The following is a 21,454-nucleotide window of genomic DNA, read 5'->3' on the forward strand; positions in this document are numbered from 1 at the left end:
TGAAGACGTTTTATATTGGAAGCCGAGTTGTTTTCTGATTAAACGCTCAATTTTTGAAGATATTCTGCTAATTCTTTGTGTAAAAATCTTTCAAACATAACCGACTAACGTCGGGCGAATTGCTCTCAAACAACGGGCGAGCGGTTGGCTTCGTCAGTAGCTAGCCACGGGGGGGGGGGGGGGGGTGCACCTGGGGCTGATGGGGGGCAACACTGGATTGAGGGGTGCAACAGCGCGGTGGGGGTGGAGGCAATAGTGGGGGTGGGAAGTCAATAGGGTGGGGGGATGTCTCAACCTCTAAGAACCGCCCTTCACACCATAAGTATAAGTCTCCAAAACAGTTTGAGCTGAAATGCTCTAAGAGCACTTAATGCCCGCTGGGCGCTACCTGTTTATCCCGTTTTTGAGGACGAAAAGTCAAAAGCGTCAGACGAAAAATCGGTCAAGCGAAAAATGGCATAAAAAAGAAAGATCAACAGGACTAATATAATTGCTACAAACTTCGTTTGAGAGCAATTAAAAACGATAGCTAAGTTTGGTGTAACAAAAATATGACTAAAAAAATAACACAGAGCTCTTTTTTGTGAATTGGTGTGGTGTGCATCCTTTAGAAACTTTTGTGATTTGTTCTTTTGAATACAATAGTTAAATCTAATCTGAAGATGGGTTCCAATGGCGTCAATTCCAGATTTCAATGCCCAAGCAATGATGTATCCCTGGCAGGGCGATGTGTAGATTTTCGATGGCTTTATAAATTTCCCTCAAAGAATTTGGCCTGAAGTTGAATTTATTTACCGTTCATTGCATTGGAGCCACCTATCCTTTATAATTGTCCAGTTGACTGAAAACTTTTTTAAAAGAGTTCCAGACCGACTTTTTGTATTTCATTTTTTCACTATTTTCAGTGATATTTTTTGACTGCCATTATTTCCAAACTTTTCCTTAATAGATTTCTCATGAAGATTCAAATTTCTGACAAAATTCCTCTAAAATTTGATGTTGAGCTTTTTTTGACTTTCTGCTTACAAAGTTGCAATACTTTTTAAATTACGCTAATCAATCAGCACTTTGTGTCATTTTGTATCCATTGAAGTACCTATGTTTCTCAGCGACTCAATTTTTAGTTTCTTTTGTCAGTTATGGTTTATCTGAAGTAGTCTTTTTAGTGGAAACTAGTTTCATCTCTGTTGAAGCGTGTTTTTCGAGTGTTTTCAAAACAATTCTGCTGCTATCTGCAAAAATTTAATTGCAGTTTCTGTTGAGATACTGTTCTCGAATCTGTAAGAGCCACATCTTTTTAAATTTTCATCACCTTATTTTTTGTTTCTCACCTTAGAAAATAGTTTTCTTTATCTTTTTCTAATAATTAAAAATAAAGAAATGGATTGAGCGATGTCGAAATGAGATGCGCAAATTTTCCACCTAGTGACCGTCTTATTAGTCGAGAAGCAGTGATCTATCAAAGTTGCCTTATAATAAATAGTAAAAACAGAATACAGCACTTAACTCGTCCAAATCTCCAAACCACCAGGCTTTTATGTGGACAATATGAGACGTTAATGAGATATTATTCCGCTAAGGTATTGAGTTCTCGCCACAACGTTTCAAAAAAAACTTGTATTCACCTGACTCAAAATCTTTTTAACGTTTAAAAATTATTTTCTCAGTAATCAAGATTCCGACACCCCATCCCTTAGCTGCACCTGAGTGATTAGACAGAGTTTTATGCTCAGCGCTACGGCTAATGTTTAAGCTTTGCTCATCGCTAATCCAAGTTTCTGTTAAAACCATTTGAGAGCGTTGCAAACTTAACATTCAAACATGAGTGTCATCTGCAAGCTTCAGAAAAACTTCACTAGCACCTGAAAGTTATGGCACTTAATAATTAACATCCCACGAATTGCTCTCAAACGCCTGGCGATGGTAAGTCGACTTTGGTAGTAGCTAGCTTATTCTTATTTAATAAGAATTAGCCCCACTGGGTGGATACAGACGCCGGGGGGGGGGGGGCTATTCCTGGGGGCACTGAACAGGCATTTAATGCCCTTGAACGTAACCAGTTTATCCCGCTTATGAAGAAAAGTCGAATCGTCAGACGAAAATCGATCGAGAAAAATTGAATAAGACGAAGAGGGCTCAACTAATTGCTATAAATTTTGTTTTAGAGCAATTAAACAGTAAAGGAAATTCATGAAAGGTATATCCTCATTATATATGGTATATATAGTCCTTTCATTTGCACAAATACTCTGAACAGATTTTTATTCACATCGAAGACAATTTAAATAGTGATAAAATGTAGGAGTCACAAAGTCATTTACATCTCATGTTTTTATCTCAAGAGTTAGTCAGAACAAATCTCTAATAGAATCAATCACCCTTTTCCATATTGCATTTATTCAAACAGATGGAAATGTTTCTTTTTCCTGTCCCAGAACCTTTATTCGTTTCCATTAGCCAGTGTGAACAAACCAATTCGTGCTTTTGTAATGGTTTATAAGCATGCCTTGATACTGGTTTGTATACATAGTAAGTAATACTAACAATAATCAGTTATTATAAAAGTGCACAAAGATACCAATTATAGACAGTCAATTTTTAACGAGGGAAAAAGAAGCATTTCCAAAGAGTCTTTTTTAGACTACAGTTTTAGCCAGATAGGCCAGTGGGAGCAGAGTCATGGCCGATCCAGATACTCGACTGGGAGTATTAGCACCTGGTTCCCATGGTTGCAAAATACCATCTGGACCATCCTGGTTAACTAGCTTCAGTATTTGGCCTTTCTTTTCTCCGTGCAACACCTTCACCTAAACAAGAAACTTTTTTAAATATAGAATCTCCAAGCCTACTGTTTTCAAGAACCTCGTGGACATTGTTTTCCCCAATTGTCAAGAAAAATTTCCAGTGTTATCTCCAATGGTAATTCTCCATAAAAAAGTTTTTGTTAGTTTCGTTTCCTGGGAGAAATTTTGGTTGGAGTACAAAACCAATTGAAGACGTAGATCATTTGAATCAAATAGTTTAATTTCGAAATTTTACCAACAACACAGGTATAAATTATTCGAATAGCATGTAGTATTTCAGAAATTTTAGATATCACTAAATATCAACGTAAGGCATAAGTTGGTGAAAGATTTCACAAACAGCATGTCCATTAAAGGCACAAAACAATCATCATGCTGAAAACAATTTTAAATATAAACATGTTCAAATGAAATCTGGGTGATACATAAAAGAATGTCACTAACGATATCTCCTTTGGCGGGCTGAGCTGGCTCCAAATCTGTCATTTTTGACAGGATGATCTTGCCTGTCTCCAGGTTCTTCAATCTCACCTCATTCGGTTGCTAAACACAAATCATCAAAAGATGTGTTAGAAAATAAACCATAGACCCCCAATTTTTCTGCTAATAGAAGGCACTGTTAGGGCTGAGCTTCAACTCTAATTCGAGGACTTCTCTTGCAAGAAGTCAATGTACACGTTTCGTTCAAATTTTTTTACAGGCTACCACTTTCCTGCCGACTGTAAGCTACAGCATGGGATAAATTGAGCAAATTAGTGAGCAAACTTCTTTAAAGAAATCATAGTGCCTAAATTTTTTCGTTTACTTTGCAAATCAATTTATGATTGACGTTTATACCATACGAACCAATGCAACTATCAAATTGTGGTCTATTCCAAGTACGAAATTTTATTCAAAGTGAAACAGAACGAGGTATGTGTTCGTTTTATTGCGTGTTATTGTGTCAACTAGCTAACAAACTACCGTAGTCCGATACCTAAAGCAGCAAAATTCAGCTTAGAGCTCTTACACTCTCAGGCTTCCCAGAATTACATTCTAATATATATAATTAGTGTCCTAACATGAGGGTGTTGACTTATAGGGAGTTAAAAATTACCGTCTTTCGTTAACACTTAGAAGAGTTAAGGTAAGATTTTGGGGTCTTTCCTATTAGAACCCCCCATGAAGTTATCTCCCCCCATTATGGTATAATTACCATGAAAGGTGGGTATAGGTTATCTGACCACTAAGCTGGGGGGGGGGGCTATAATCGGAAAGTCCCAGATTTTGCTTACGCGCCAAATAAATTGACCCAAAAAGCGCGTTAAAAACATGTGAAAACATACTTTCATTGAGTACGTGTTGTTGCACGTGCATTTCTACGACTTAGTTACAAATTAACTGCCTACGTTGAATAGACTCAAGGTTTTAATGGTCGGCAATTTTTCACCCTTGATTCTCCAAATCAGTTTAGTCCAAACTTTTGAGGGACAAGTTACATGACCATTTTTCAAATAGTTCATTGTAATATCGGGCACTTCAATCTTTCGGCAGTGCCAAATCATAAAATGGGTTTTTATAACTAATGTTTCTACAATGTGGATGGTTGTCAGAACATTACGTTAACATAGCCGTAAGATTACTGAAAAAGCTGCCGAAACATCTTCATTGTGTAGGATACAGAAATCGACAGCTAGAGACTATCTACAAGACCAATTTAATTATAATTTTCGGAATAAGATCTTCGGAACAATTAAACTCCTTAATGACTTTGTTTCACTAAGATTCGAAGCCTTACTACTAAAAATCTCTCATAAAGGATTTTTTTATTGACCATGAAATTGTCATCAAATGAAATAGTCAATATTAGTGTTGAAAAACATAACCGACTAACGTCGGGCGAATTGCTCTCAAACGACCGGCTGGCTTCGTCAACAGCTAGCCACGGTTTAGTGACCCCAGGGCACTACCTCTTTATCCCGTTTCTGACGACGAAAGTCAAATGGGCCAGACGAAAAATCGGCCAAGCGAAAAATTGCATAAAAGACAAACAGGATTAATATATTTGCTACAATTTGCTTTTGAGAGCAATTAACAATAGTTTCCTAAAAAGTGTATGTTAGATCATTTATGATAAAAAATTTCAACTACAACTCATTGATAATGAGGACCAGAGAAGATGACATTACGCTACATAACAGCAGTTGAAGTGTGGCATCAACAAAGCGAGAGAGAGAGAGTGTGTGAGAGAGATAAAACGTGAACGAAAAAGAGAAGGAAAGGAACCCTAACAGAAAGAGAGAGAAAGAGACAGGAATATCTTCCATGATTGGATTCGATACTGCAACTTCTAAATTTTTAACCTTGTTAATAAAAAATCATATAGAAAATAACTGAAAAAGGCAAAAAAAAGCTTTTCAACTTCGCAATAAAAAAAATTCAAAACCATTTTTTGTCTCGAAAGTTCTGTCAAGTAACCCATCTGCGAGAGGTGGGGGTCATTGGGGGTTGATTGGGGGGGCATCACTGGGGTGGGACAATCGGGGAGGGGGGATCAACAGTGGGGGTGTCTTCAACCTCTAAGAACCACTCTTCACACCATAAGTATAAGAATAAGTCTCCAAAACAGTTTGAGCTGAAACAGCTGAAAGGCTCTAAGAGCACTTAATGCCTGCTGGGCGCTACCTGTTTATCCCGTTTTTGAGGACGACAAGTCAAAAGCGTCAGAGGAAAAATCGGTGAAGCGAAAAATCGCATGAAAAAGACCGACAGGACTAATATAATTGCTACAAACTTCGTTTGAGAGCAATTAATAAATGCTACAAACTTCGTTTGAGAGCAATTTATAACTGATGATTCGTTTATGATTGCAAAATACAATCGAAAAATTGTCAGTATGAGTGTAAAAACTGCGTCAAAGTAAGATTTTGTTAGCTCTGAGGGTGACTACGGCGCTAGTGCACATGGTTGACGTACCAAAATATAATTTTCTTATTAACTAATCACAGATGAAGAATATATAGTTCTTGCTTCTGATTGGCGAAGCATTGAATAATTCGATCGAAGTAATTTCCAAGTTTTACAATACGTTGTGAAAGTTACATTTAATATGCTTAGAATTAACTCAGGCCAAGCCAGATATATAAAATAGCCGGCAGAGTGCAGCGAGCCAGGCTGTTGACACCTGTTATTGAGCTGGCTAATAACGAGCGGCACGAACAACAAAAGAAAAATTCTGTAGAAAAATTTTTGCTATGAAATGGCAGACAGCAGAAAATAAACAAAAAATAGGACACCAATCATATAATTGCAAAATATTTTGAAACCAAAATTAAAAATCAGCATCTCTAAGAACCGCCCTTCAAACCATAAGTAAAAGTCTCCAAAACAGATTCTGTGAATCGCATACTTGAAGACTAGTGAGTTGAAAAGCTCTAAGAGCACTTAATGCAAACTGAGCGCTACCTTTTTATCACGTTTCTGAAGAAGAAAGTCAAATGTGTCAGACAAAAAGTCGGCCAAGCGAAAAATTGCAAAAGAAACAGGATAAATGTAGTTGCTACAAATTGCTTTTGAGAGCAATTAACAATGGTTTCTCAAAAAGTGCTGTTAAGTCATTAATTATAAAAACATTTCTACTATAGCTCATTGTTAATGAGGATCAGAGGTAGGAAAATTTTCCATGATGTGATACGACTCTGCAACTTCTAGATTTGTAGCCTTGTTAGTAAATGAATCAAATAGAAAAAAAAACTGATTAAGGCAAAATTAACAAAGATTTCAACTTCGCATTTAAAAAAGTTCAAAACAATTCTTGTCTCAAAAGTTCTCTCAAGTAATCCATCTCCGAGACTTGAAAAGTTTCTTGGCCAGTACTGGTCGTTAAACTCAGAAAATGACAAAAAATACTAAAAAAATTTTTGGAAACAATCACAAATTTCAAAAAAAACTGGCTAAAATTCAAGATAATAACACTTTTGAAATCATTTAATTGTATCAAGAAACTATCCAGTATCCCTCTATAAAACAGTTTCCATACTCACAGTTTCATAAAGATCCATACACTCGGAAAATAAAAATTATCCAAAAATTTGAAAATTATAAATTTTATCCAAAAAATTGGTGACATTGGAGTAAAAAAAAATGTTGATCACTATCCCATTAACTCTCGAAATTATGCAGCAGTTTATTATCAAACCTTGTAGGAGGTCATAGCGCCCCTGGATCCGGCAAAAATTCAATAACATAAAAAAATTGCAAATGTTTTAAAAAATTGCTTAAATTCGTGATATTAAAATCTTAAAAAACATTCCATTGCGTCAAAAAACTATGCCGGACCATATTATGAAATTCTAGAGGAAGTTTTTTGGCTCTTGAGGCTAGAGGAACCTAAAAATGATAAAATATTTTAAACGTTTTATCAAAAAAATTGCAAAGTTTATAAAAAAAATTGCTAAAACTTGTAATATTAAAAAGCTGAAAAATAATCCATGACCAATAAAAAATTTCCTGTAACTTACTATCAACGCTAACGGAGGTTTCTGACCCTTGACACTTAAGAAAACCTGAATAATGACTACATGTCAAAAATTAAAAATGGCGAAAATTGTCAAAAAATTGCTAAAATTCATTATGTTAAAATCTTGCAAGACATTCCATTACATCTAAAAATTTTCAAAAAATAACATATTTTCAAACCTTAGAGGAGTTTCCTTGCTCTCAAACCTAAAAACCTAAGAAAAAGTCAAAACTAAGCAAGTTCTATAAAAAAAATTGCCAAAATTTGTGACATTAAAAAATTGAAAACTATTCCATGACCAATAAAAATTTGTCAGTAACCTATTATCCAACCCCTTAGGATGTTTTTTGGTCCCTGGATCCGGAAAGACCTGAATAAGGAAAAATGAATTAAAAAACTTGCACAAAAAATTGCAAAATAAATTTCACAAAAAGTTTTCTCAGAAAAAGCTAAAATTCGTGATGTATAAATGTTGAAACCATTCTATTACCACTAGAAACTATGCAGTAACCTATTATTAAAACCCATAGGAGGTTCCTTGACACCTAGAGCTGATAAAAATGAAAAAAATGTCGAACATTTTCAAAAAGCTTGAAAAAAATTACAAATAGTATAAATTTGCGTGTTTTTAGCGAGCGGTTGTTCGTCAGTAGCTAGAAGGGGTGGGGGGGGGGGGGGGTGACGCACCGTTGATGGGCGGGGTGTTGTTGGGCGTAACAGTTGGGTGGGGGTGCGGGTAACAGCCTTCGGGATTGGGGCAATAGTGTGGGGGGGGGGGTCAACAGTGGAGGGGTCTTCAACCTCTAAGAACCGCCCTTCACACCAAAAGTATACGTCTCTAAAACAGTTTGAGCTGAAAAGTTTTAAGAGCACTTAATGCCCGCTCGGAGGTACCTGTTTAGGTCGTTTTTGAGGACGAAAAGTAAAGTGTCAGACAAAAAATCTATCAAGCAAAAAATCTTTTAAAAAAAGACCGACACAGGACCAATATAACTGCTACAAACTTCGTTAGAGAGCATTATTAAGAACTAAACTGAATTGAGCAGAAAAATTGAGAAGAACAGGTCAACCATACGCGAACTCAATTTAATGTATTCTCAACATCTACATACTAACCAAGTTTGCAGGCAAGAAAGGGTTTCGGGTGGAGTGAGGTGGAGTGGGGGCGGAAGAGGGGAAGAAGGGGTTCAAAGGAAGAGGGTCAAACTCTAAGAACCGCCCTTCACAATGAATTGATGTCTCTCAAACGGCATCAGTAAACCGCACACTTAGAGAGCAATGAGCCGAAGGGCCCGTAACAGAAATCAATGCCCGCTGTGCTTCACCTGTTTATCTGGTTTTTGAGGACGAAAACAAGTGTCAGACAAAAAATTTGTCAAGCGAAGAATTGCATAGAACATAGTCAGCAAATTGCCGAAAAATAGCTGCCCTTCGCGCGCTTAGCGCACATTGAGATTGAAACAGAAAAAGAAAAAATTAAGACACCGAAATTCAAAGAATTTTCCTGTGTCATAGTGTTCTTAATTTTAGTGTGCAAATTCTAAGGGTGCGAATTCTAAATTAGGTTAGACTCTAAAATTACACTTAAATTAGCTTTTAAACTGAAAGCTATTAAGCATAATACTACTGCCATCTAGCAATCGCTTTAATGAACTTTGATAACCTAATGCACTGGCTAAGCTTGTGCAATGACCGGGCTTTATACGTTTATCCAGTTTCTTTTGATTTTGCTCTATGACTGCACTCACTATATTGCGTAATTCAATTTGTGAAAGAAGTTAATATCCATTCAGTCTGGCGGCGGCTATTAAAAACATAAGCCGACTAATATCGGTAGAATTGCTCTCGAACGACAGGCGAAGCAATTTAATTCAGAGGCTGTAGCCTAGATAAGTTTTTCTTTATGAGTACACAAATTATTGGCCGTGCCGGGACTCCAACCATTGACCTTCCGCTCCCTTACCAGAAGCACTGCCCACTCGGCTATCAGGCCCTTCTGTTTGCCATGCTTCAATCGAGATTCTTATCAACAAGCTTTACTTCGGCGTGAGAGCAATAGAGATCACTCAAAAATGAAGAACGAAAGCGTGAAAAAGTCACTTGAGAAGTCAAAGAATGTTCTAGAAAAGCACAAAAATGGCCAAGCGAAAAATTTGCATAAAAAAGCACAACACGTTTACAGTATTTGCTACGAACATCGTTCGAGAGCAATTAATAACGCGGTACTAATACAATTGCTACAAAACTTTGAGAGTAATTGATGAACAAAATAGCCGCTCTCCTCTTCGAGCTTTTCAACAGCCAAATTAATGTATTTTCTAACATGTTGGACACTTATGTTTGCCTAAACCCTCCACATTCAGGGATTGCGGAAAGGTACATTCTGTTCCAACTAAAAAATCACCTAGACCGATATAATAACTGTCGACAAAAATAACCGAATATTTGAAAAATGAAGATTTAACCTAAGTGTTACAAACACAATCATCATATTGCCAGAAAAGAAACACGAGTGATTCGATTGAGTTTCTTTGCAATTTCGTATTTAAGGGCAAAAAGGTCAGACGAAAAATTGGTCGAGCGAAAAATCGCATAAAAAGACAGCAGTACTTATAAAATTGCTACTTATAAAAGACAGCAGTACTTATAAAATTGCTACTTATAAAAGACAGCAGTACTTATAAAAAAAAGACAGCAGTACTTATAAAAACCTAACTGCAAGCAAAAAATCGATTTCTCTCAAGACTTTTCAAGTCGAAAAGTCATTCAGTCAACGCAGTGCATGAACAAAAAAAACTTATCTCGCTCAAAAAAAATAGTTAACACGGCAATTTTACTCACTTTCGCTATTAGGTCGAAACGCCGCCTGAACAATTAGTACTTTAGGTAAAAATAAACCTCAAGAAAACCAATACTCTTCTTCGAGTCGTGAAAAATCAGGACCACCGTAATATAGCTATGCTCACCTTAGAGCATCGCAGCTATAATAAAGAGTCAATTTTTGAAAGCTTGTTGGCACATACGCAAAGTAAATCAACTCGCATAAATTGTGTAAAGTGCCCACCTAAGCAATACTCTGCCTTCCTACTTTTGGAATTAAGTCACTCTGAAGAAGCATAAAGAATGTTTCAATGATTTTGATAATATACCATTACTAACCAGAATTTCCTGAACCACAGCTTGACCTCCTGAAGACCTGTCGAGAACATGGATATTGATACAGACCCACTCTGAATGAGGAATACCGTCCAGTTCTGAGCCAGAACCACCACCCCCACTAGTGGAAGCTCCACCCCCAGGAGTTCCGCGCAGTTCCGAGTTTAGAGAATAGGCAGGTGATGCCGGGGAATTGAGAGCTGGGCTGTACGCACTTGGGGAGGTAGCGTAGGGCGAGCCTGTAAGCATTAGCTGATTAACTAAACTCGACAAATCAAATAGCCATTGCAATTGTTTTTTCCGAAAGCATTTTTTTTCAAGTACTGTATTAACCAATCAATTTTTTCTGCATGTATAATAGTTTGTATATCCTATTCCCCGAGGTTGGTATGAGCTATTATAACTGATTCACATTAGTAGGGTGCAAATTAAGATAGTGCGTATTAATTATAGATGGGAAAAAGAGATCATAACATTGAAAATCTGATAAGAGTTGCTTTCTCATAGACTGTCGAGTATCTTGAATTTCGTTTCAAATGAACTCGTGTTGTAGTTGCGCAACATGTGAGCAATCGTAAAGGCGCAATTAATTACATTTAAGGTCAGAAAATTACAGAACATCTGATGTCAAGATCAGTTAAATTTAACATCTAATTTAAACTTTAAAGTCCATGTAATGGGTCCATGTAAAGGCTCAGGGATCTTAAATCGATGACTTAAATTTCCTTTAAGCGCTCCATGTAACAACATAACTGATCTCTATAGAATAATATCTGAGTTCGACTTCATTTTCGATAAGGGACTCTTTAAAAACTTCGCAACCGTTTGTGTCACGGATATAGGACAATAACTTGGTAGGATTATTGTTGATTTTATATTGATTATCGCCAAATTTCTCATCTTGAAAAACCGCTGATGTCAAGTTCCGATATCAATTCCATAAAGCAAACAGACTTGAAGTAAATTTTTTCGTGCTCTACCTCGGAAGGAGCTCATTCCGGCTGGTGTGGCTGCACCATGATGCGATGAGAAGGGAGAGAAGTTTCCTCCGGGGGTCCTGGCAGGGTCGAGGGATCCAGCTGCGTGGTGGTTGGAATCGTAGCCTGGTGTCATTCCACCCGCTCCTGCGGGAGTCATTCCACCAGCTGGAGTGCCTGGAATATGTCCTCCACTGGGACTGGTGGCACCCTCGTCAAAGCTGTACTCGAACTCGTTGAATCTGGAACAGCACACAGCATTAAGGGAAATTAGTAGTGCACTAAAGTTAGGAGTTCATGGATGTAGAAATAATGATTTAAACAGTAAATGACAAAATGAATGACAAAAAGTTATGGACGTATAGAGAATCACTAAATACTTGAGTTACCTAAAATATATACTACTATTTAGCTAAAAACAAAGTGAAAGCCATCACTTTCTCTAAGATTACAGCTTTTTAATCAGTAGATCAGTAAAAGAGTTCACTTTATTGATCAGAGGTTGATTCACGTGATTTCTAGCAGCCTTGTTCCCATTAATCATTTTCCAAAAACCCGTCCCCTGCTTAGTGATTATAAAACTTAGCTGAACAAGAAATTGCTCCGTTCAGCGGGTTTTTAAACTTCACTGCCCATAAGTTTCAGAAAATCCATTATACCAATTCAAAAAAATGTAGTCAAACCTAGCAGGTGTGTTTGGATTGGTCGGATCCCAAGCATTGGCTCTTCCGGGTGTCATTGACCCATCATGTGCTGGAGTCATAGATCCATAATGAGGGGTTCTGTTTCCAAAATCGTGAGAGGGAGTCATGGAACCATAGCTCGGTGTCATGGCACCGTAACTGGGAGTCATTCCTCCTCCATGCATTGGAGTACGGGATCCATAAGCAGGTGTCTTTGATAAATTATAAGCAGGAGTCGCAACTCGTGCGTCTGTTGCGCCGCCTTTCGGTTGGTTCAGAAGGGCAACTCGAGATTTGTCCACCGATATTGTTTGGCAACTTGTGTGCAGTTCCACTCTAGCTAACGTGTCAGTAGCATCTTTGACGATTCCGACATAACTTTTGTAAGGTCCACGTGTAATGCGGATCGTCTGGCCTATGAGTGACGTGTCTCTTTTGGGTGTGAAGAATCCAGTGCCGCGGTGAGTGATCCTTTGTGGACTCTGTTGCCCTTGGGCTAAAAGTTTATAACTCAATTAAAAACAATTTTAAAATATCTATCAAAATTATTATTATTTAAAGTATACTACCACGAACCTTGGCTTGGATGTGCTGGACTGCTGTATTTAGGAGACATATATCCAGGAGCATCCATAATAGCCGGGGCTGCCACACCTGCTTTGGCAGACGCGTTCAACCCTGATAGCTTCAGTCGCTTTGGCTTGCATACCATATAGCCCGCATTTTCAGTGTGGTCTTTCACGTGGATAAAAGCAGCATTTTTGAACAAGTACTCGATCCGGCCCTTAAAGCTCTGAAAAAAATCTTTACTTATTAAGAATAAAGCCACAAGTTCAACAGATGTTCGACATCTTTATACCCGCAAAAATTCGGTCTTATTTGAGTGTTCCTATTGATAATACAAAACTCAGATCAATTCAAATTTAGGAGCCCAAAACTATTTATAACCAGATTTCAGTGTCCATTTTGCAGCGCCCTATTCCGCATCACCGAAACAAGATAAACTCGCTCATCAATTAAGCAAAACGTTCAAAAACATTCACAACCGGGTGTTTTTCTGATAATTAAAACTTTCAGTAATCTAACACGTTGATTGAGAATAGCTACCATGTTGCTAGACATTAGCTGTACCCAAAAAGAAAAATTCAAAAGGAAACTAATGACTAAAAGGAACTTCAAAACTGCAACTGGGCAAAAAATTTTGTTCTCTATCACATACACGTTCGAGATGTCTGGAGTTGAATTTAAAATCCTGTTCAGGTATTACTTTGAAAAGCTGAGCTATTTTAACCTTTAATTGGAGATTGGAGTGCCCAGTTGACCTTACGCTCTCCAATGAGAGAAAAGAATATCACAGTTGCACGAGAAAAATTGCATCACACGAACAAAAATCTCTCATAAACTCAAACTTTGTCCCAATTCTGTGCACCACAGAAACCAACAAAAATTCCCAGCCCCAAAACAACACGCTTTTTATAGATTAGCTAATTGTTTCCGCACGCTCAAAAGGTCAAAGAAAACAACTCCAAAACCCAGAACTGATTAAAAATAAGTTCGGCAACAACCCGTATGAAAAAAATGTATGAAAAAAGCCTTGTGATCTTAACAACTTTAATTTTGAAAACAACTTATGATCTTCAAAACAACAAGGATTTACAAAAGGAGCGCAACGAACTTGACTGACACATTGCAAGCAGCGATTTGAAACCTTCGTTGGATCAATACGTCAACGAAAGAAATATTTACCTAAATTCTTATAGTTTGTAATTTAAAAAATCATTAGACAAAATAATCTCTGAGTTCAAACAAAGAAAAAAGCCGCAAGTGAACAAAATTTGCTTCTATGACATCGCTCACACTTGATGCCTTTGTCAAAAATAGATCTTTGAGTTTAAAAAAATCGTTACACAAACTACTGAATTAATTACATAATGCCATGCCTCATTACAGCACTCACGAGATCTCACACCATTAATAAGACTACGGGAAAAAAATAAACAACGAAAAAAAGCAAAAAGAAAAAATTACGGCAAAAATTCCACATCTAAACTTAAAAGCACCTAGTAACAACGTCAAAATACAATACTAAAGTATTAAAGAGACTAGGTAACACGTTGACAAAAAGCAACAATGAGGCGAAATTCAAAAATCAACCAAATTTTTTTAACCAAATATTTACAAACGCTTTAAAAACCATTCGCTTATAACGAAACAATTCTTGATAAATTTACTAAAAACTCAATACAAAACCAATAGAAACTGTCTTCGGTTAGACTAAGCCACAGAAACGGATTAAAGATGAAGAAAAACTAAAAAAAACTACAAATTTGCGAAATTATTGAAGCCAATAAATCTTTCCCTAGTGTCTGAATATTGTCTTCTGATTCAAATGCTAATTGAACTATCTCAGTTAAAACAATACTGAAAGATTAAGTATGTTCACTTGGGCCTCGATTGAAAATCATTGGTATCTGTTATTACGCGAATGCGCTTAAAAAAGAGAAAAAAGAACAAATATTAACCACTAACAAAACTTTTATGACAATGCACATTGTTCAAAAAAGAAAACATCAGCTATGACGTAAAATCAATAGCCACTTTAATTTGCGAAATACAGCCAAGTGGATGGGGACACTTTAATTTGCTGACAAATATAACAAGAAAAACAAGTTGACAAATATAACAACAAAAACAAGTTGATACAAGTTGACAAATATAACAACAAAAACAAAAAAGTCTAAAAAAGTTTGAAAAGTAATATCATAAAAGTGAAACTGTTTGCTATAAACTTGAACAGCTTCAATCGTTGAACACCCGGTTAAAGGCTTATGAGACCTGTCAGCTCTTTACGACTACAAAGAAAAAAACAGTCGAAAACAGAAAAATGAAATACAACTTGAGAGAAGTGTCGAAGCCATTAAAAAATGAACAATTCATTAAAAACGTTTTCATTTTCAAATAAATTTTAATAATAAGGGAATTTTTTGTGCAACGACATGACTTAAAAAACCAACAAATATGGACAATTATAATAAAAACACGAAGATTTTGAGAAAATTTTTGAGTATCAGAGCTATTAATTTCAATAGCTTTCAACGGAAATCAATAATAAGTCATAAGTTATGCTTCGATGAGAGGGCAAAAATTTGCATCATTCGTAAATCATCAATAAGTCATCACAAAAGGTCGTATGACTATGAAAACGACAACAAAAACAGGCAAAAAAAATCAAAAGAAAAGTTCGAGAACAATGTCAAAGCCATTAAAACCATACGTTTCTCACTGCAAACTTTATCTACGATCTATTGAAAGTCTTGTCTATGTCAATTGGAACTGACAACAATGGGGTAATGTGATAAAATTTCAAAAGGATCTAAATTTATGGAAAAAATAACCAAAAGTTAAAAAAAAATTAGAGGTCGTGCCATCCAAGTCAAAGAGAATAGTTAGATAACACAGCTAAAGACAGATTAATTTTGGTTGCAGTAGAAAGGAAGGGGGTTCTGTCAATAGTGAGATTGGCTTACAGTTTACAGAAACAAATTTGAGATAAAAAAATTTTTTTTTTGGAAAAATTATTTTTAAATTCTTAACAGCCATTAGCTGTCCACTCAAAATACTAAATAGGTTCGCTCACTGCTCTTTAGGAAACTTTTTGCACAACATTTAGTCAGCAAGTATATGTCATAGGAATACAAAATTTTATTAAAATCTCAAAAAGAAAACCAAAATTTCAATAAAAATTACGAAAACTGAGTCGGAGCCATAAAAAAGATCGATTCCTTAAAACGATATAATAGCTCATTGGGCATCATTTAACTGCAAATGAGGCTTGTCATTAACAGAACCTGGATTTGAAAAGTGACTAGTCTCTAGGTGAATTGAAAAAAATATCAGCTCTCATATAGAAATCATTTTTTTTTTCAATAGTAAACTTCCCTATGAGACGAAAACTACCCTTTTAATGTCCGTTCTTCTTTTAGAAACACAAGATTGTTTCATTTGAAGCATAAAATTGAGCGTAATTTTGAATTGACATTTTTATAGAAAAACTCCTAATTTGAACAAAAAAGTGAACAAAATCATGCCAAACATCACGTGTTCACACAAAACTTTAAACCTCGATAACTCCTCGAAACACAAGAAATTCAAAAACTCTTTTTAATTCCGAACCTTACGCTGGACGAGCTTTTTAATGATACCACTCACATTTATCTACGATGAATATATCGAGCGGCCAAAATAGCCTGAAAAAAAAACCCAATTGAGTATACAGTTCCTCCCCCCACAAGTGGGGTCATAACAATAAATTGACAAAATTTTTGCCTAAGTTTCAAAAAGTGCTCTAATTCGGTGTGCAGTTTAAAACTATACTTAATTTAGCTTGTATCCTGAAAACTGTTAAACTTAACTAACGTTAGCTAGCAATCTCTCTAATGGACTTTGATAAACTAATGCACTATGACTTGGTGACCGGGCTTCGTCGGCTTAACCCGTTTTATTTATTTTCCTCTTTTGACATTGACCTTATTCACTACATAGCGTAATTCAATGAGTAAAAATTTAAAAACCAATCAGTGAGCGAGGTAAGTCACGAGTCAAACGTTAAAATCATGACTTTAAAAAGAAAAACGTGATCAAAAAGTAAAGCGACCTAAAAAAGGAGAGCGCTTAAATAATAGCTGTTCAGACGCTGGTGGCGGCTATTACTAATGAAACATAAAAAAAACAGAAAAATTTTTTTCTACTTAACGCTTCGATGTTTTTAAATATTTTAGCAAACCGGTCCACAAATATCCTTGATTTATATTCCTCTTTAAATCGTCCTAATAAAGTGAGCAAAAGCCTATTCGGAATTGAGGTACGTCACTTGTGACCAAAAACTATTCATGAGATTGAAGCAATAACTTGCTCTCATACGTGTGAAAAATGAGAGCACAAACGCAATTCTGACGAAGAACTGCATTAATTAATGAAAAAACTGATTTAAAGAACTTGACGTCACTGGTCTTCACAAAAAAACTTAATTTCACTGCGCTAAAAACCAAGATGGCCAATAATAGCGTGCCCAGCTACAGCAAAAATTTGAAAAAAAAACCTGGGAGGCGAAAAGCAGTGCCAAGAAATGTGCATAAAAGAGAAGGCCCCAAGGGTTTATAACGTCTTTTTTTTCTGTCAGCCTCAACTGCGTTTACATTTTTTCAGAGTAAATTCTTTCTTACGCGCAATTTAGGACCGATTTAGCCACAAAGACTTTCTAGTTAGAGCTTATTTGTTTGAATTTGGTCTTTTCAGACATCGACTTATATTTTCGAATATTGACCATTAAAATTCGGAGCACGGTTCGTCGGTTTCCAAATTACAGTAGCCAGCAAAAGCTGCAATTATCAAGTTTGTGGAGATACTTTGAACCCTAAAAATTTTTGACCCCCCTCCCCCTCCTCGAATTACTCGTAGCTGCAGCCACATCAACAAAATCGCACCAGTATTATTGGCCCACCCAGAAAAGCACCTGCCTCTACATTTTACAAGCTTGCTTTACGATAAAAAAAAAACAAAACACATGTATGGTTTTTGTTGTTTCCATATTTTATATTTTGATCTTTCCGTTATAGCCATTATTCGCTCTGGAGATCAATTCGAACGAGCCGTTTCCGGTACTCTGTCTGATGTCAACAAGCCTTGCGTCGTAAAACGTTCAGTTTTATCGAATAAATTTACATTAAAATATCAATTTCTCACAACCCAATTTAACGTTTTAGAGTTGTAAACGTCTATGGACAAAGTGACATTCGAAAATTGACTAGAAAACCGGATGATAGCTTACTGGACTGTTGAACAAAGTGAACTGAACACGATCAGCGAAAAAGTTCTGGACAAACTCGGCGGCAAAAAACCAGGAAAATATGCACACTTGGAACACCAAAAATAAAAGCAGACACTTTTTGCCTTATCGCGCAGCTCAAAATTCAATTAGTCAGTCTCCCATTAGCTGTTTTCACACAATTTCAAAAGTGGAAAAGTTGCAACGTCTGATGCTTCTTCGGAGTGAAAAAATGTTTAAGCGAACGGGTAACGGTTAACCCCGTGAAACTACGAATTAGACGTTGAAACTATGAATTAGACAGACGTCCATTTGAAATAGCGAAAAATTACATATTTCTATAACCGTGTTCTTAAACTCCTGAAAAACTAACTCAGCCCAAAAACAACTGAGGAAAAAATTTAGAATAACCAGTTAATGATGACTAAAATCGAACTACTATGTGTATCCATCCATTCAAAGTCCAAAAACTCACAAATTGAATTTGCACCAAAGTCACAAAACTCTCTAGCTTTCCAGTCTACATTTTACATGAGCACACAGTACTTTCAGTCAGAACAGTTAAAACACCCCTCTTCTAGTCGTGAAAACCAGAAAACTGAATTATTATCGCTACACTACCGCTTGGCAGGCAACCTTAGAAAAGAGCACACAACACAGGAACTCCTCAATTGATTACAAAGGTTAGTACCTCTCTTCTCCCTTCTGATAACTCGACAATGTTTCCAGATTTCAGCTGATTGTCATCACAGTCCAATGCATGGTTGTATCTATTATACTTCATTCTCTGGACCGCTTGTTGTGGTAAGTACTCAACCTTGTCATTGTTATTAAGCACTCTAAAACAAGACACAAAACATAACATAACGGATAAACCACCGAAGACTTCCCCTCAGACAATGATTTTCTCTTCTCAGCAGCTTTAGTGATTTGTGCACTTAAAGACTAGTTAAGCTCAAAGAGCTGCTAAGTGACTTATATCCATTTTTTTGAGGACGAAAGTCCAAAGGTCAGCTGAGAAATGCTATCAAGACGAAATGTCGTTAACAGGAAAAATCGCATTAAAAAAGAACACCAATACTTTTATAAATGCTACAAACTTCATTTAAGGGCAATTAAAAACGATTTTCGATATTTTTGTATTTTAGCGTAGATTGTGACTCGAAACCAAATTCTGTGGGTAACTAGCACTTGTAAAGAAAGAAAGAAAATTTAATTTCTTCAAGTACTCAACATAAACAAACTTTAACAAACATCAATCTATGAAGAGACTCGGAGGGGACAGACAGGGGCAATTTGTCCTCAACACTGCCCTTCAAAACTTCAACTACGAGATTATTTTAAGATTAAATGAATGCATACGTCAAGGAAATACATCAAAAAGTAAATTTTGCCCCATTTCCAATTTCACAAAGGAAAATTTGTGCCAGAGTATTCAACCAAAACCGACTAACGTCGAGCGAATTGCTCCCAAACAACCGGCGAGCGGTTGGCTTTGTCAGCAGCTAAACACGGCTTAGTGAGGCTTAGCTTTAGCTTTTAGTTTGAAAAAGCTTCCAGATTCTGCAGTGAAAATGTTCGAAACTATTTTTGTCTCTGCAGTTATGTCAAGTAACCCATCTGCAAGCCTTGAAGAGCTTCGTTGGCCAGTAATGGTCGGTAAACTCAGAAAAAGGACAATAACAATCAAAAATTTTAAAAAAACGTAATTTTAACATCTTGCCAAATTCAAGATATCAAAATCTTCAAAACCATTTCATTGTCTCAAGAGACTATCCAGTATCCCTATTTCAAGCTTCAAATAGTCTCACTGACTCATACAGATTCATAAACTTGGAATGATTATAACTTTCCGAAAATTTGAAATTAAATTTTATCAAAAAATTGCAAAATCAGGAGCCACTAAAATATTGATAATCATTCTACTAAAACTAGAAACTATGTGACAGCTTATCATCAACCTTGGAGGAGGTCCGTAGGACCAAGGTGCCGGTAAAAAAGCTAAAAAGTCAAAAACATGAAAACTTGCAATTATTTCTAAAAAATTGCTGATATTAAAATCTTAAAAACATTTCATTACACCTAAAAGCTATGCAGTAATCTATAATCAAACCCGAGAAGCGGCTATGTGGCTCTTGAGGCTGGCGAAACCAGAAAAGACAAAATATTTAAAAAAAAACTTGAGAAAATGACAAATTGCATAAAAAACTGCTAAAATTTGTGATAAAAAAAGTTGAAAATGAATCCATGACCCAAAAACATTTTGCAGTAAGTTCTTATCAAACCCTAACGGAGATTTTCCGTTAGGCTGAAAAACCTGAAAAATGACAATAAATGTCAAAATAGAAACATTGCCAAGTTTTGCAAAAAAAAGCTAAAATTTGTGGTGTTGAAATCTTGAAAAACAATCCATTACATTTAAAATAATACAGTAACCTTTTTTGAAACCCTAGAGGAGTTTCCCCGACTCTCGAGGCTGTACAAACCTAAAATTCGACAGTTTCAAAAAACTTGAGAAAAATGCAAGTTATATCAATAAAATTGCTAAAATTTTTCATATTAAAAACTTGAAAGCTATTCCATGCCAAAATTTTTTCAGTAACTTATTATGAAACTCTTGAGGAAACTTTCTGGTCCCTGCGTCTAGAAAGACCTGAATAAAGAAAACTAAATAGATTTAAAAATTTGCACGTTTTGTCAAAAAAAAGCTAAAATTCGTGATGTTAAAATGTTGAAACCATTCCACTACCACTAAAAACTATGCAGTAACCTGTATTAGAAAACACTAGAGCAGGTTCCATGACACCTAGGGCTGAAAAACTCGAAAAGTCACAAAATTTCAAACAAACTTGAGAAAAATGACAAGTTGCATACAAAACTGCTAACATTTGTGATAATAAAAGTTGAAAACAAATCCATGACCCAAAAAATGTTCTGCAGTAAGTTATTATCAAACCGTAACGGAGATTTTCCGTTAGGCAGAAAAATTTGAATAATGAAAATAAAAGTCAAAATAAGAAAACTGCAAGTTTTGCCGACAAATATGCAAAAATTTGTGTTGAAATCTTGAAAAACATTCCATTACAAGTAGAAATAATAGAGTAACCTTTTCTAACCCTAGAGTAGTTTCCTCGGCTTTTGAGGCGGCAACAGCGGGGTGGGGGGCAACAGCGTGGTGGGGGGTGTGGGGCAATAGCTGAGGGGGGTCAACAGTGAGGGTGTCTTCAACCTCTAAGAAGCGCCCTTCACACCATAATTATAAGTCTACAAAACAGTTTGAGCTGAAACAGAGCTGAAAGGCTCTAAGAGCACTTAATGCCCGCTGGGCGCTACCTGTTTATTCCGTTTTTGAGGACGAAATGCCAAAAGTGTCAGACGAAAAATTGGTCAAGCAAAAAATTGCATAAAAAGACCAACAGGACTAATACAATTGCTACGAACTTCGTTTGAGAGCAATTAATATTGGTACTCAAAGTTTCATTTTCCTTCAAAAGAAGCCAGGCTTTTTTCTG

At 36.2% G+C, this 21,454-nt stretch overlaps 1 protein-coding gene across 1 annotated transcript in view; it reads right to left on the bottom strand.

The window, feature by feature from the left end:
- Positions 1–2,245: 2,245 nt before the first annotated feature.
- The window catches only part of LOC142353334 (transcription elongation factor SPT5-like), a 49,042-nt gene continuing 29,833 nt past the window's right edge, over positions 2,246–21,454 (bottom strand). Inside the window, exons 11-17 of the mRNA XM_075405565.1 lie at positions 18,634–18,781; positions 12,695–12,911; positions 12,119–12,614; positions 11,439–11,677; positions 10,462–10,697; positions 3,249–3,347; positions 2,246–2,807 (exon numbers count right to left, since the gene is read on the bottom strand). Coding sequence (XP_075261680.1) covers positions 2,637–2,807; positions 3,249–3,347; positions 10,462–10,697; positions 11,439–11,677; positions 12,119–12,614; positions 12,695–12,911; positions 18,634–18,781 — 1,606 coding nt within the window. The 3' untranslated portion in view covers positions 2,246–2,636. The remainder of the gene's footprint in view (positions 2,808–3,248; positions 3,348–10,461; positions 10,698–11,438; positions 11,678–12,118; positions 12,615–12,694; positions 12,912–18,633; positions 18,782–21,454) is intronic.

This window comes from Convolutriloba macropyga, chromosome 14 (genome assembly GCF_964194025.1).
Source record: "Convolutriloba macropyga chromosome 14, txConMacr16.3, whole genome shotgun sequence".
NCBI lineage: Eukaryota > Metazoa > Xenacoelomorpha > Acoela > Convolutidae > Convolutriloba > Convolutriloba macropyga.